This window comes from Vidua chalybeata (genome assembly GCF_026979565.1).
Source record: "Vidua chalybeata isolate OUT-0048 chromosome W unlocalized genomic scaffold, bVidCha1 merged haplotype SUPER_W_unloc_5, whole genome shotgun sequence".
Classification (NCBI taxonomy): Eukaryota; Metazoa; Chordata; class Aves; order Passeriformes; family Viduidae; genus Vidua; species Vidua chalybeata.
In genome coordinates this window covers 1,021,485-1,037,264 of record NW_026530340.1, presented here as the reverse complement: position 1 = coordinate 1,037,264, position 15,780 = coordinate 1,021,485, and the positions used below count along the sequence as shown (strand labels likewise).

Sequence of the window (15,780 nt, the reverse complement as noted above, 5' to 3'; positions counted from 1 at the left end):
CGGGCGCTGCTGTGCATTGTCCCTGCTGAGGGTCAAACACTCTCGGAGCACATTCCCTGAATGCAGAATTTGTACCTGACCCAAGCACTGCACTTACCTCTCCAGCAATGATTTCAAAAAAAAAAAACAAACCCAGGGGAAGGCAAACTGTGTGTAGCTCATGGTATTTTACAGGTCTAGAACTTGCCAAGTCATGGATCTTAGAAGTGAGACCCATTTGGATTAATGGGATGGAGAAGTAGTGCAAGATGGAAAAGGGATCATAAAAATAAACAGAGAAAAACATCTTGGATTGTTTCTTTCCATTTTCATTTCATTTCTTAAAAGCTCTTTCAGTTTTCCCAGAATCTTCTCCACAGTCCTGTTTGCTCTTTCCAAGAACCTTTCCTGGAGAACGAGGAAGCTTTGAGCAGCTTCTGTCACAAGATGTGCCACCAGCTGCAGCTTCTCTTGCCTTTCCACAACCTGCATGCAGCCCAACTCCTGCAGCACAGCAGGACAAAGGTTTGCAGAAATGTACAAATTCTTCTTTCTTTTCCTTGTGGGCTGGGCAGTTGTGCCATTGGTGAGGTTTTCATTGTTAGTGTTCTACCGTAAGAAACCCTGACGGGCTACCAGGAATTGTCAGGGAATGCAAGCCTGGCTGAATTCAGAGAAAGAATCTGCAGAGCCTGCAGCCAGAAGTGGAGAGCTGTGAGATCATCATTGCAACATCCCCATGGACATCTTGAAAGTGATCTAGAAGATGAAAATGGGCTGACAGAGGGAGTTTGTTTCTGAGTTCAGTGTAGATGATTCCACATCTGGAGCATTGGTTCATAAATCAAGAGCACAATCAGTTCATGGAAAGCAGCAGAACAAGCTGGACCTCTCAGGAGATGACTGAGAGAATCTGAAAAGGAGAAATGCAGGCAATGACTTGGTGGACTTTGTCTGGAAGAAGGGTCATTTTTTTCCTAATAATTTCTAATCCATCTCCTCTGCATTTGTCTTTCTGAAAAAGGCCATTTCCACCCCAGATTCCCCATGGAATGGGAAGCCTGAGCTTGTGGAAGTGCCTGAAAGATGCCCTGTTCCTCTGCAGGGACACTCAGGCTGGAGCAGGAGCCGGAGCCTCTCTGGGGAAGCCTCCTCCGAGCTGGAATTTGTGCCGTGCTGGGAGAGGAGGAGGAGGGGGAGAACGCTGGGCGCTGTGTGGCAGGAGCAGGAGGTTTGGGCCGCAGGACATTCCGTCTGCGCCGCTGCCCCGCAATGGGCGGGAACGCTGTGGGGAAGACTGGGGGACACTGGAGCGGAATATGGATGGCACTGGGGGGAACTGGATGGGCCTGGGAATGAACTCAGGTGTACTGGGAGGAACTGGGCTGTACTGGGAGGGATTGGAGGGGCACTGGGGTTGTACTGGGCTGTACTGGGGATGAACTGGGCTGTGCTGGGAGGGACTGGAGGGGTTGAATGGGCTGTTCCCGCCTCTGCTGCTCCCATTTGCCGAGGCTCCTGCCCATCACGGCCCTCAACCAATCAGCACCACAGATTCTGGCTTTGGGGGCGGTGCCTGGAGTGTGTGCTTTTCTTTTGCCTACAACTCCCGTCATGCTCTGCGGCCCCATAGAGCCCCATTGGGGCTGCGACTACAACTCCCATCATGCTCTACGGCACAATAGAGCCTCATTGGGGCCAGGACTACAACTCCCGTCATGCTCTGCAGCCCAATAGAGCCCCATTTGGGCCGGGACTACAACTCCCATCATGCCCCGCGCCCCACAGAACCCCCCGGTATCCGCCCCCATCTGTCCCATAAGTGTCCCCCAGACCCTCCAGAATCCCCAGGTGCCCCTCAGCGCCCATTCGGGAACCCACAAAATTTTCCTGGCAAAGTACAGCAAAACAAGATACTTTGGAAAAGCATTTAATACAACATCCAATCCAACGTAAAACACTCGTCATAGCAGTAACTTCATTCACTCAGCCCATTTAGCCTGGAAAGCCTTAAACACTTCAGTTGTTGAGGTACCCAAAAATGTTCCATAGAAAGAGCATTAGAAGGAGAGGAAAGAGAGAGAGAGACAGAAGGACAGAAGCTCCACAGAAAGACACACCTGTGGCTCCCAGCTCCTGGGGTTCCAGTGTGGCTGAGACACAAACCCCAGGGGAAGGCAGAGTCCATAGCAGGGGCTGACCTTGTGCTCCTTGGTTTTAAGCCCCTGGGCCTTCATGGGCCTCCCCCCAGCTGGGACTTGTGATTGCTCGGGCGTTCAGAGCTGGGTTAGCGCTGTCCCAGCTGTGTGACTGATTGACAGCTCAACCCAAGGTGTCTGGGGACATCGATCTCATCCAGCCTCTGACAGCGACCACGGTGACACTGGGGAACCTCATGGAACCATGGGTCAGTGTGACAATGCAGGTCCAGGGACACCACAGTGACACTGGGGAACGTCATGGAACCAGTTGTGATGCTATGGGGACCTCGTGGAAGCAGAGGAGACTTTCAAAATTCCAAATACCCAAGGATTTCCCCAGATGAAAGGTGCCAGCAAAGGCAGGTCTGACTCTCTTGGCCCATGGTGACTACCTCTCATCTCCTTCCAAAACACCTGGGCTTTGTGCTTTTCTTTCCTATGGGAAAAACCATCCATCTCGACCAGGTGCCCATGGCCAAAGTTGGGAATCCTCCTCCAGAATTCCCTAGATCCAAGGATTTCTCAGTGACGAAAGCTGCCAGGACAAACAGCTCTGGCTGGCTCAGCCTCTCAGGAGCCACCGCTCTCTGCTTCTGAACCTGAAACATTTGTGCTCCGTACTTTCCTTCCTATGGAAAAGAACCATCCTTATTACCAATGCAGAAATGACCACAATTGGGATTCCACCTCCAAAATTCCTTATATCCAAGGGTTGCTTTCAGACAAAAAAATACCAGAACAGAGAAGTCTGGCTGCCCTTGACCTCTGATGGCCGCTTTTCATCTGGCCCTGAAACACCGGTGTTCTGTGCTTTCCTTCCTATGGAAAAGAACCGTCCTTCACCTCCAGGCAACCAGGTCTGAAACTGGTATTCCACCTCTAAAATTCCCTATATCCAAGGACAAAATCTGCCAGCACCATCTGATCTGGCTGCCCTTGGCCTCTGGTGGCTGCAGCTCATCCGCCCCTGGAACACTGGGGCTGGGTTGTTCCCTTCCTATGGAGACCACCATGACACTGTGGGGCCTTGTGGAACCATGGAGGCCATTGTGACCCTTCAGGGCTTCGTGTCACCAAGGGGGCATTGTGACACCTCAGGGCCTCCTGGGCGCAAGGGACCATTGGGACACTGTGGGGCCCCACGGAACCGAGGGAACATGGAACAGGTCTGGCTGGCTTGGCCTCCCGGGGGCCACCTGACAGGTCTGGCTGATCCTGGAATGCCAAGGGCTGCCTCTCATTTGCCCATGAACCACTGGGGCTCCGTGCTTTCCTTGCTATGGAAAAGAGCTGTCCCTCTTTTCAGACAGCCATGGACAAAATTGGTATCTCCCCTATAAAGTTTCCTGTATGCAGTGGTATCTGCCAGAAAAATCTTGCCAGCTCCGGCTGGCCTTGGCCTCTGGTGGTCACATCTCATCTGCCTCAGAAGCACTGGGGCTCTGTGCCTTCCTTCCTACAGAAGAGAACTGACATTCTTGTCCAGGGGTCATGGCAGAAACTGGAATTTGGCCACCAAAATTCCATCTATCCTAGGATTGCTCCCAGACAAAAGCTGCCAGGACAGACAGTTCTGCTTGGCCTTGGTTTCTGGTGACATGAGCAGAATGTTTTCATTTGCAAACACCTTGGAGAGGGCCCAGAGATCTCCCAGGCTGGGTTTGCAGGCCTCAAGAACCAAACACGTATATGGAGGCTGATGTGCCTGGGCTCAGTTGTGAAGAGACTGAGGACAGATCAGGAGTGGCCTGGCAGGGCTTGAAGGGTGGATTCAGAAATGGTGGAGCTTTTCTCCATAGAGGGAAACAGCCAGAGAGAGAAATTATACCAGAAATGCAGCAGAGGAAGTCCAGACTGGACACAAGAGGAGAATTTCCCTCCCAGGGCAGGGCTGTGGTGCAACACGTCCCCAGAAGGAGCCTGGAGCAGCCCAAGGCTTTGTGTGGCCAGGCAGAGGCAGGCAGGAGGCAGAGCTGTCAGCAAAGGAAGGGGCCAGCGAGGTGGGGCAGCCGGGGGATGAGGACAGCCTGCAGGGACAGAGGCGCAGGGCAGGTGTTGGAACCCAAGGTGTCCCTCAGACACTCTTGGATGTTCTGGGTCCAGGTCAGAAGCATCTGAGACCCTGGCAGGCACCCAGGAACCCCTGTGGTTTTGAATTTGATCCATGGAACAATTTACCAACCTTGCCGGAAGAACAAGAAATCACAAAAGTTTAGATATTATAATAGAAGTAGTCACAAAGTGAAAGGTAGGATTTTTGAGTGCTGTACAGGGGGGTTTTAGGCCTTGTACAGAGGGGTCTGAGTTTTGTACATGGGGGTCAAGGTTCTAAGATGGAGGGATTTGGGTGTGCCCTGTCCTCCTTCTTTCTCCTTCCAATCCTCCATGTTCTTGGTGATGTTGGCACTCAGATTGGTTTAGAGTAGAAAGTCCCTGTTCAATATAGGTGATAGGCATTGAGGAAAAACTATAAACATTTAACACATGGCACCAGCCCATGGGCGAGAGAGACGGAGAGAGACAGAAAGGGACAGAGACGGAGACGGAGACGGAGACGGAGAGGGAGAGAGACGCAGAGGGAGAAGGAGTCAGAGGGAATGTCAGGGAGTGTGTGTGCCTTGAGACAACATGCAATAAACTACCTTGAGACCGAACGACTGAAGACTACTGAGTCTTTCTTTGAAGGCCTGGGTTGGAGGAGAGACTTTACCGCCTCCTGGGATCACCCCAATCTGGGGGTGAGCCCCGTCAATCCCTTTCCCTGTGTACCACCCCTGAGCCCTCAGACCATTGGATCCCTGATGCTCTCCTCCACCCCCTCTTTTCCTGTATTTATACCCTAAACCCCCCTTTCTCTTTGTCTTTAACCCCCAGACCCCTGGAGCGTCAGCACAAAACACTCTCAGGGAAAGTTGTGCCTGCCACCACCACAGACCACAACAGTGTCCCTTGGGACCAAGAGGCCATTGTGACACTGTGGGACCAAGGAGAGCATTGCTGCCCTGCCAGACCTCATGGAACCAAGGATCCACTGTGACACTGCAGGGCCTTGGGGGACCACAGTGCCATTGTGACACTGCAGGGCCCAAGGATCCAAGGGACTTTGTGACACCAAAGGGTGCCATGGAACCAAAGGGACATTGTGACACTGGGAGGCCTCATGGAATCATGGAGACCATTGGGACACTCTGAGGCCTCTTGAAACCGTGGTGACAGCAAGTTGTCTGGGAGTGTTGATCTGCTGGAGGGTAGGAGGGCTCTGCACAGGCTCCTGGCCTGGATCAGGAATGGTGTGGCCAGCAGGAGCAGGGCAGGGATTCTTCCCCTGTGCTGGGCACTGTTTGGGCAGCACCTTGAGTGCTGTGTCCAGTTCTGGGCCCCCCAAATAAGGAAGGACCTGGAGGGGCTGGAGCGTGTCCAGAGAAGGACAACAAGGCTGGTGGGGGGTCTGGAGCACAAGTCTTGTGAGGAGAGGCTGAGGGAGCTGGGGTTGTTGATCCTGGAGAAGAGGAGGCTCAGGGGAGACAAGGCAGTGTCAGGGCACAGGCTGGACTTGATGATCTCCAAGGTCTTTTCCAGCCTTGCTGATTCTGGGATTCTCTGAAACCAGCCTTGGAGCAGTTGCAGGAGGAGCCCTGGGCCTCCTCTTCAGAAGCTGCAGCAGCCCAGGTCCCTCAGCTTCTCCTCACAGCCCCAAAGCCCATCCTGTCAGTCCTGCAGAGCCTCTGCAGCTCCTCCTCCTTGCCCAGGACAGGGAGCCCCACAGGCAGACACAGCAGCCCAGATGTGCCCCCCTGGCCTGGGCTGCCTCTGGCAAGGGAGCAGCACGAGGCACTGCAGGAGCCTGCAGACAATTCCTGCAGCACTTGTGGGATGATCCTGCTGCCAAGGGACGTTCCCATGGTGCCAAGTCAGGAACTGCAATGGGGAGTGGGGCCAGAGGGGAAAGGGCAAACAGGGATGGGCTGTGTGCAGAGGAGGGAACAGTGCTGGGCAAGAGGAAGACATCTGCACCAGGGAAGAGTAAAGAAAGCAGAGGTGAAGCCAAGGAAATGCTCAGGGCAGTTTGGGGGTGGCTGCCAGGCAGCCCTGGCTCTGAGCAACAGCATCTGCAGTGGGACAGGAAAGTCCCAGCTGATGGGAACAAACTTTCTGGCTGAGTGCAGAGGCCAGGACAAAGCTGAGTGGTTTCCCTGGCGTCCCCCAGCCCTTCCTGGCCCCAGGGGCTGATGGCATTTGTGCTGCCTCAGGTTCATGTCCCCACAGCACCAGCACGGGGGTGCTCCCGCCTGCTGTGTGCAATGCAAACAGGGGCTCCTGAGCCAGCGCTGCCGTGTCTGTGCCTGCAAGGATGCGGCACCTGTGTGAGCTGGGGGAGAGGCCAGGGCTGCAGAGGGGGGATGTTGTTGGCAGCTCCATGAGGACGCTCTGGGACGCTGCCCTGGGCTGTGCAGCGCACTGGGGATGGATCAGCCCCTGCTCTGCTGCTCCTTCCCATCTCCCCCAGGGCCCTGGCAGAGCACCAGCCGTGCTGTTTGCCCCCAGCCTGCCCACGGCCAGCCTGGGGCTGCTGACGGGGGTTTTCTGTGCTGAGCATTGGCCTGGCCGTGTTCTTGAGAGAGCCTGGGCAAGGAGCCTGGAGCCCCCAGGCCCTGGCCTGAGGCGTCAGCGCTGCCCCAGCAGTGCCCATGGCCTGTCCCTGCTGCAGCCCCGGCACTGCCACCGCCAGGACTGTGCCCGGCCCCGAGAGCACTCAGGCCCTGCAGCAACACCAGGGCCACCAGGGCAGCGGGGCAGGGCCACGGGAGCAGCACTGCCAACACCAAGTGCTGCTGCTGCTGCTGCTGGGCACAGCTGCTGTGCCAGCACTGATCTGCCCCCAGCTCTGCACACAGACATTGCTGCTGCAGCTCCAGAGAAGGCAACAAAAGGGCATCTCTGCAGAAAACTTGCTGGGAGATCCTTGAGTTCCTTTAAAGCCACTGAGAGCACAGCCCCTCATTGACACAGTCTGTGGGCACAGGGAAGTTGGTGGGAAACAAAATGAAAAGTGGAACAAATGAAGACATTTCCTTGTGGACAATATTTAAAAGTAAAATAAAGAATAAGAACCTGCAAAACGAAACCAACAAGAAGTATCAAAGATTACTTTTATTACAAATGATTGGCAGAAATTGGCCAGCAGTTTAACATTTCTGAAAGCATCCAGTCATCAGTCTCCACACTGCAGCCTTGAGCTCCTGGTTCCTCAGGCTGTAGATGAGGGGGTTCAGGGCTGGAGGCACCACCGAGTACAGAACTGACAGGGCCAGATCCAGGGATGGGGAGGAGATGGAGGAGGGCTTCAGGTAGGTAAATGCCCCAGTGCTGATAAACAGAGAGACGACGGCCAGGTGAGGGAGTCAGGTGGAAAAGGCTTTGTGCCGTCCCTGCTCAGAGGGGATCCTCAGCACAGCCCTGAAGATCTGCACATAGGAGAAAACAATGAACACAAAACAACCAAATGCCAAACACACACTAACTGCAATGAGCCCAAGTTCCCTGAGGTAGGATTTGGAGCAGGAGAGCTTGAGGATCTGGGGCACCTCACGGAAGAACTGGCCCAGGGCATTGCACTGGCACAGGGGCAGGGAAAATGTATTGGCCGTGTGCATGAGAGCATTGAGAAAGGCACTGGCCCAGGCAGCTGCTGCCATGTGGGCACAAGCTCTGCTGCCCAGGAGGGTCCCGTAGTGCAGGGGTTTGCAGATGGACACGTAGCGGTCGTAGCACATGATGGTCAAGAGGGAAATCTCTGCTGAGATGAAAAAGACAAAAAAAAGAGCTGTGCAGCACACCCAGTGTAGGAGATGGTGTTGGTGTCCCAGAGGGAATTGTGCATGGCTTTGGGGACAGTGGTGCAGATGGAGCCCAGGTCGCTGAGGGCCAGGTTGAGCAGGAAGAAGAACATGGGCGTGTGCAGGTGGTGGCCGCAGGCTACGGCGCTGATGATGAGGCCGTTGCCCAGGAGGGCAGCCAGGGAGATGCCCAGCAAGAGACAGAAGTGCAGGAGCTGCAGCTGCCGCGTCTCTGCCAGTGCCAGTAGGAGGAAGTGGCTGATGGAGCTGCTGTTGGACATTTGCTGTGGCTGCACATGGGCACCTGTTCATGGAGAAAAGGACAGTGAAGAGTTAGAGGAGATATATGTAACCAAAATCAAAGCCATTTCCCATACACCCTTACCCAGAACACACACAGACACACTTTAGTGTTCATGAGTTCTGGGGTTTTCTTCATAATCTCTCTTTATCTGTCCTGTTGTTCTTGGATATCAGAAACCCTCAGCATTTCTGCTGCCTCCAGGGAAAACAGAGCAAGTTGTGTGAGGCAACGTGATCAGAGGGGAGTGAGGGGAGGTGGTCTGACATTCTGACCTCTTGAGAGTTTCTTCGGGCTTTAACCTTTCTCCAGGGGAGGATGATCAACTTCCCACTTTTCTCTAAAACCCCCAGGTACTGCTGAGAGCAGATGGATCCAGCACAGCCCAGCTCCACATTTGGAGCCAAGGACTCACGTTGCTCCTTTCACCCTGCAGCATTTTCAGTGTCACAACACCTCTGCCTTTCCCCATCAATCTTATAACTCAGAGATGCTCTAGGACAGGTTTGCACCCTGGATTGAATCTCCCAGCTTGGACTGAAATCTCAGGGAGACTTCCAAGTGTCCTTCTGATGGCATTGGATGAAGGGAGATGCAGCTCCTTCCCTGGCTGCACTGCCAGTATTGCCCAGAGCCGGGCACTGGGGACAGCTGTGTCACCCTGAGCCAGCTGTGCCCCCTGCCAGAGCCCCCAGTGCCGGGCAGCTGCTCCCAGCCCTGTGCTCTGCAGAGGGAACTGGGCCCGGGGCTGCAGAGCTGCCCCACGGCTCTGCTGCAGCTCTGCCTGCACAGGAGGGGCTGCACGCCTTGGAGCCCCGGTCCTGAGGGCAGAGGCTTGGCTGGGGGCACAGGAGGGAGGGGGCTTGTGCAGAGGGAGGGGCTGCACTGGAGGGGATCCTCTGCACATCTCTGAACTCTCCCTGCCACAGCACTTCTGGCTTTTGTTTTCTCTCCTTCCCTGATCTTCTCTCTGCTTCCTGGAGATTTTCCTCCTGCAGGAGTTTCCCTGTGCCTGATCTCTCCCGCCAGCACTCCCAGACCCCAAATCTCTGAGCACTCTCCTTGGCCTGACAGAACCCTGCCTGTTTGCAGGGCACTGGCTGGGGGCAGCTTCTGTTTGCAGCTTGGAGAAAGGACAGCTCAGACTGAGCCTGATGGCTCCAGCAAAGGTGATGCTGCTGCTGTCCATGGGCAGAGTGGCTGAAAGCACATTAGGGATCTCCTCTGAACCTACTGATCGCTAAATGTAACAGCTTGGATGTCACATGCACTTGTCAAAATTCATAATCAACCTTTAATATTTATCATCTCTCCCTGCCATTCTTCAATATTAGGAAACTGAATACCAAGTCACTGGAAATTTCCTCATTTTTATCAAATCCTTGTCTTGGAAATATTCTATGACTGATAAGAACCCCTCAGATTGTCTGAGCTTCATGAGCATTTCACCTGCCCTGCACCAGAAATACTCAGAGTTGTACTCACAGGGTCTGTGGGCATTGGGATGTTCCAGCTTGAGGAGATCACTGCAGGAGCTGCAGCTGCATTGTCCTGCAGCCAGAGGTTCCTGTGCCAAGGGCTGGCAGTGATTCTGCCCCAGGCACTTCTCAGCACCTTCCCAGCCCTGACTGATTGAAGCTCTCTGTGCCTCTGGGCTGTGCCCGCGCTGGCTGCAGGCAGTGCCCCAGCCCTGCTGGGCTGGGAGAAGAGCTGCTCATCCAGAGAAATGTGCTTTTGAAGCTCTGCTTGCTTACCAGCATCACCCTCTGTGCCAGGAGCCCGGCCCAGCTCAGCAGCACAGACACAGCACAAGGACTTGAATGAGCCTCTGGGGCTTTGTGCTCAGGCCCTGAACATCAGGCCCTGAGAGGGAGCTGCAGAAACCTCTCCAGAACTGCAAGTCAGAATCCAACTCCAAAGTTTCTTTGACTTTTAATGGGTCCCAGTGTGGGACATGACTGAGAAAGTGTCCCCAGGCCCCAGGCAGAGCAGAGAACTGGAGGCACTGATGACAGGTGGGGACAAAGAGAAGCCAAGTCTTGGTGGCCTGGGGCACAGCAGGGTCTGTGGCACCAAGGGCTTTGAGGAGACACCTTGTCCTGAGGCCCTGGGGCCTCCTGGCACAGCCCCAGCCAGGCTGGGCACTGTCAGCCCCTTGTCCTGCCCTCAGCATCCCCCCCTAGCCCACATCCCAGTGGCCTCAAGGATCTGCTGGAAGGAGTCCCTGGGGAGCCTTGCTCAGGAATGGCCCTGGGGGCTCCACAATGCTCCCAGGCACTGCAGGTTTTTCAAAGGACTTTGCCTTTGGCTTTTGCCTTGCAGTCTCTGAGAGCTTTGTGCAATCATGGCCTCCAATTATCTGCTGTAATTAGTCCCTGGAGAGGCTTTGTCAGGAACAACACTCAGTGGGGCTCATTAATGCTTCAAGGTACTTCAGTTCTTTTAAGGTACTTGGTGTTTCCCTTTGCTACAGACTCTGTGAGAGGGTTGTGCAATCATGGCCCCAATTATCTGCTTTAACGAGTCCCTTGGGAGCTTTGTACTGACACTCAGTGGGGCTCATTAATACTTTGAGATACTCAACTTTTTTAAGGTACTTTGGATTTTCCTTTCCACACTGAGAGTTTTTTGTGCCATTTTGAGTCTCTGAGAGGTTTTTGTGCCATCCTGGCCTCCAGTTCTCTCCTCCAAGGAGTCCATGAGGAGCCTGTGTTGGGGATGGACCTCAGTGGCACCCATTAATGCCTCGAGACACTTTGGAGTTTTCTTCTGACTTGAACTCCTGGAAAGTTTTGTGCAATCTCCTCTCAGGCCCTGAGGTTCCAGGGCTCAGCTCTAAATGCACCACGGGGCTCATTAGGATCAAGCAAGTCCTGACAAACCATGGCTCTGCCTTGATTTCCCTCTTCTCTTCTGCCGTCCATCATGAAGTTTCTGTAGTGATATTGGTTAACCAATTTGAGATTTCTCAGCCAGTTCATGAATTAGTGTGGTGGGTTCAGTGTTGGCTAATTACCAGTGCACTCACTAGAATATACTTACTCATTTCCTGCTCTGAGGTAGGATTAGGAGAAAGTCAAAGTGGGCTCAGAACTTTAAAAGTGTATAATAAATAGTTTGTTAATAGTAACTAATAGAAAGAGTAATTAGAATCAGAACAAAGCTTTCAGAACACTTCCTCTCTCCATACAACCTGACAATGTAAAGAGAAAAACCTAAAATTTTCTGTCAGTTTTCCACCTCTAGAATAGTCTTTCTTCAGTTCACCTAGGGGGGGAAGTTCCTCTTGTTAATATTATGGAGACTTCTCCACAAGAAAACAGTTATCCCATGGCTTTTAATTTCCAGAAATTGCAGCTGCCTGGAAACATCTGCAATCATGAAGTCCCTCCCATTTTTTCACAGCTTTTCCCACAGCTGTGTTTATGGGCCATGTCAACTTATGGGTATTGGTTTAAAGATGAGCTGTTTAAGAACAAAAATTCTCTTCAACTATTTCTGAAATCATTTCATCTCTGGGAACAGAGATCTTCTTCTTCTCTCCCTGAGGGCACAGGGTCTCATCACTCTTCTCTCTATCTCTGTTCAATCTTCTCATAGGATCACAGCTACTGCAACATTTGCTTACTTTAGCATGGAGGCCTTTGCTGAACAAGTCATCTCCCTATTCTTTTCAATGCATTATAGGGAAAAAGAGAGTCTGATGTATCAATTCCATCCTTCTCCACAGCTTTACCAGAGGATTTCAGCCCCAAGATCAAGGCATCTCCTCATCCCTCCCATCTGGGACTCAACTTCCTCTTCACTGACCTCGGTGTCTTCACGTTGCTCCTGTGTGTGCCTGCACTTTGTCCTTTTCTCTCACTGGAGGGAGGATGGAAGCACGGGAAGAGTCAATATCTCAGGCGGGGCCTGCAGATGGTTGCGTGAGCCCGGCCGGGCTGGGTCCTTGCGGCCGGAGCTGTTTTCCCATGGAGGTTTGTGCAGCGGCTGCGCTGGGGCTGTGTCAGGCTGGGCGGCGCTGGGGGCAGGGCCAGGATCTCAGCAGCCAGGCCAGAGCAGAGCAGCAGCACGGCCGGGGCCGAGGGCTTCTCCTGGCCCTGCCCGCTGGTTGCGGGCCAAGCCCAAGGGCGGCAGAAGCTTGGCCCAGCCGGCCCGGCCCGGGGCTGCTCCTGGGGCCCGGCGGATCCTGGCTGGGCCCGGGCTGGCGGCGGGGCAGGGCTCGGCAGCGGCCAGATGTCAGCAAGCGCAGCCACGGCCCGGCCCGGCCTCGGCCCCGCGGCCTCCCCTCCCCTGCCCGGCAGCCGATGGGGCCTGGCGGGCTCCCTGGGAAGGGGCCCGGCCCCACGGCAGGAGCCGCCCGGCCCGCCCCGGCCCAGACGGGGGCTGGCCCGGCCTTGGCACCTCTGTGCTGGCCAGAAGGGAAAGAGACCCAGCCAGGCTTCTTCCTCTTTAACTTGTGTCTTCACAGAGGTGTTTGCAGTTTCCTTAGTGGTTTAAGAGATTGTCAGCTCTCAAAGCTAATTACTGATTGGTTTTTTTTGTCAGACACGGAGGAAACTGCTAGCAGCTTCTCTCAGGACATCACTTGTGTGATGCAAAACCACCACAACAGCACAGAGCACAGAGCTCCTTTGTCCATATGTAGTGGTCATGTGCCTGAGGCCTCAGAACCCCACCTTGGGAGATCTCTGGGTGCTCTCCAAGGAGTTTTCAAATGAAAACATTCAGCTCATAGTCTAAGAAAATCACCAGAGGACAGGGCCAGTGTCTGTCCTGTCTACTTTTGTTAGGGAGCAATCCTTGGATAAATGGAATTTGGGAGGCCAAATTCTAATTTTGGCCATGGTCCCTTGGCAAGAAGGCTGCTTTTTTCTGCAGCAACGAAGGAACAGAGTCCCTCTGTTTCAGGGGCAGATGAGAGGTGACCACCAGAGGCCAAGCCCAGCCAGAGCTGGCAGTTTTTGTTCTGAGAGATACCCTTAGAAATAGGAAATTTTTTAGAGAGGGTACCAATTTTGGCAATGGGCATCTGAAAAGAGGGTCAGTTCTTTCCCATAGCAAGGAAAGCACGGAGCCCCAGTGCTCCAGGAGCTGATGAGAGGCACCCTTTGGCATTCCAAGATCAGCCAGACCTGTCAGGTGGCCCCTGGGAGGCCAAGCCAGCCAGACCTGTTCCATGTTCCCTCGGTTCCATGGGACCCCACAGTGTCCCAATGGTCCCTTGCTTCCAGGAGGCCCTGAGGTGTCACAATGCCCCCTTGGTGACACGAGGCCCTGAAGGGTCCTAATGGCCTCCATGGTTCCATCAGGCCCCACAGAGTCATAATGGTCTCTGGGTCCATGAAGCCCCGCTGTGTCACCATGGCCCCTTGGTTCCATGGGCTCCAGTGGTGCCACAATGATCCCCTTGGTTCCATGAGGTCCCCACAGTGTCACAGGGATCTCCATGGGAAGGAAAGAACCCAGCCCCAGTGTGGCAGGGGCAGCCACCAGAGACCAAGGGTGGCCCGACTTGATGGTAGTGGCAGATTTTGGCTGGGAACAATCCTTGCATACAACGAAACTTGGAGAAGCAATCCCACTTTCGGCCATAGGCCCCTGGAGAAGGAGAGTTCTCTCCCATAGGAAGGAAAGCCCAGAGCCCCAGTGCTTCAGGGGCAGGTGAGAAGCAGCCCTCGACATGCCAAGGTCAGCCAGACATGTCAGGTGGTCCCCAGGAGGCCCAGCCAGCCAGACCTGTTCCATGTTCCCTTGGTTTCGTGGGACCCCACAGTGTCACAATGGTCTCCTTGGTTCCATGAGGCCCTGGAGTGTCACAATGTCCCCCTTGCTTCTGCAGTGTCACAATGGCCCCGTGCTTCCATGAGGCCTTGCAATGTCACAATGGCTTTGTGGTTCCACAAAGCCCTGATGTGTCACAATGGCCCCTCGGCTCCGTGCGCCCTCGCTGTGTCACAACGGCTCCTCTGTGACACTGCGGGCTCCACAAGGTCACCATGGACCCTTGGTTCCTTGGGGCCCCCGAGTTTCACAATGTCTCCTTGATTCCATGAGGCACCACAGTGTCACAATGGCCCCTTGGTTCCATGAGGTTCCGTAGTGTCACCGTGGTGTCCTTGGACCTGCATTGTCACAACTGACCTGTGGTAATCACATATCCTCTGAACAGAGAGAGAGAGCTCTCCCAGGATTTTCCTGGGAAGCTGTGAGAAGCTGTAAGAAAGCTCAGAGAAAAGAATGAGAAACAATTCTTATCTTCACTTGCTGCACCTGTTGTTGTGCATATGTGGAATGTGTTATGGAGATTTGTTTACCAAAGGGTGATTTCTTAATTGGCCAGTGGTGACGGTGTTTGGATTTCAATCAACCAATCTGGTCTGTCTGTATCGGACTGTCTGCAAGAGTGATGAGTGTTTCTTAGTAGTATAGTATAGTATAATATAATAAAGCGATTGATCAGCCTTCTGGAATCATGGAGTCAATGCTAATTATCACCACTCCGGGGACGCCCTGCTACGATAGTTATCCAAGCCAATCTTCCCTTACCTCTGAATGCTAAATAGAATAGGCTTAACAGGCACATCAGCAACACCAACCACTGTAGACCCAAAGAGCTGGCTGAGGGGTTGGGAGAAAATTTCCCCTGCTGTCATTTCCTCACAGTTGGTACCATTATTAAAGTAATTCGAAACACATACAGTTAGTGTGTGGGAGCCTCCAATCCATGTGCCCACTGTCCAGAGGAAATTAAAAATCCATAAATTCCTCACCGCATTAACCCATCAAACAAATTGGATAGCAGCCACAGTAGCCATAGTTATAGGATGAGAAAAATGTAGCCACAACCATGTGCCACCCAAAGCAGGGTAAGCTAGACCACATGGTGACACCTAACAAGCTTTCTATATCAAGTACACAAAAAAAAAAAATATGTTATTAAAGAATTGTTATTCTCATTTCACCCTTTTTCTCTTGATGCCCTCGGACTGCACATTGGGTGCCAAAATTGGTCTTGGTTTACAAGACAGGTGTCTGCTAGGGAAGGCAGAAAAAATCCTCCTGTGGAATGGAGAATGTAAACCCCCTCCCTCCAAATTATTAGAATTGTGAAATCAAGGGGCTCTCAGGCAAAGATGTGGGAATAGCAATAACCGTTCTTCACTAGTGTGTACAATAAAGCAAACAAACAGCAGCACCTCCGGCACTGGCAGCAAACAGAACAGGAGCCCAGTGCAGCCTTTCGGCCGCGGCACTTTCCCTGCGGTGCAGCTCCGGGCACGGCCGGCAGGGGCGCTGGTGGCTCCCGGGGGGCAGGGCAGGTGCGGTGATCCCCGCGCGGCTGCAGGGGGCGCTCTGGCGCGGGCTCGGGGAGCACGCGGCCATGGCGGCTTTGTCCCAAGGCGGGAAGGGCTGGAAGAAGGCTCCGCTTCACAAACCCTGGGGGCAGCCGGCTCCGGGC

At 53.7% G+C, this 15,780-nt stretch overlaps 1 protein-coding gene and 1 pseudogene across 3 annotated transcripts; both read right to left on the bottom strand.

The window, feature by feature from the left end:
- Positions 1 to 15,780, bottom strand: part of LOC128782943 (zinc finger protein 239-like) — a 138,432-nt pseudogene that overhangs the window by 118,796 nt on the left and 3,856 nt on the right.
- Positions 7,317 to 14,988, bottom strand: LOC128782970 (olfactory receptor 14I1-like). 3 transcript variants are annotated; one of them, XR_008428929.1, is made up of 2 exons: positions 12,129 to 14,988; positions 7,317 to 8,321 (listed from the first exon to the last, which is right to left on the bottom strand). XR_008428929.1 is itself a non-coding variant. In XM_053933560.1 (2 exons), exons 1-2 carry the CDS (start codon positions 11,362 to 11,364, stop codon positions 7,960 to 7,962), a joined length of 366 nt encoding a protein of 121 aa, XP_053789535.1. In that variant the 5' UTR covers positions 11,365 to 11,438; the 3' UTR covers positions 7,317 to 7,959. The 3 variants fall into 3 exon arrangements, 1 of the variants encoding a protein (XP_053789535.1); XM_053933560.1 differs by lacking the exon at positions 12,129 to 14,988 and adding an exon at positions 11,361 to 11,438; XR_008428928.1 differs by lacking the exon at positions 7,317 to 8,321 and adding an exon at positions 11,560 to 11,982.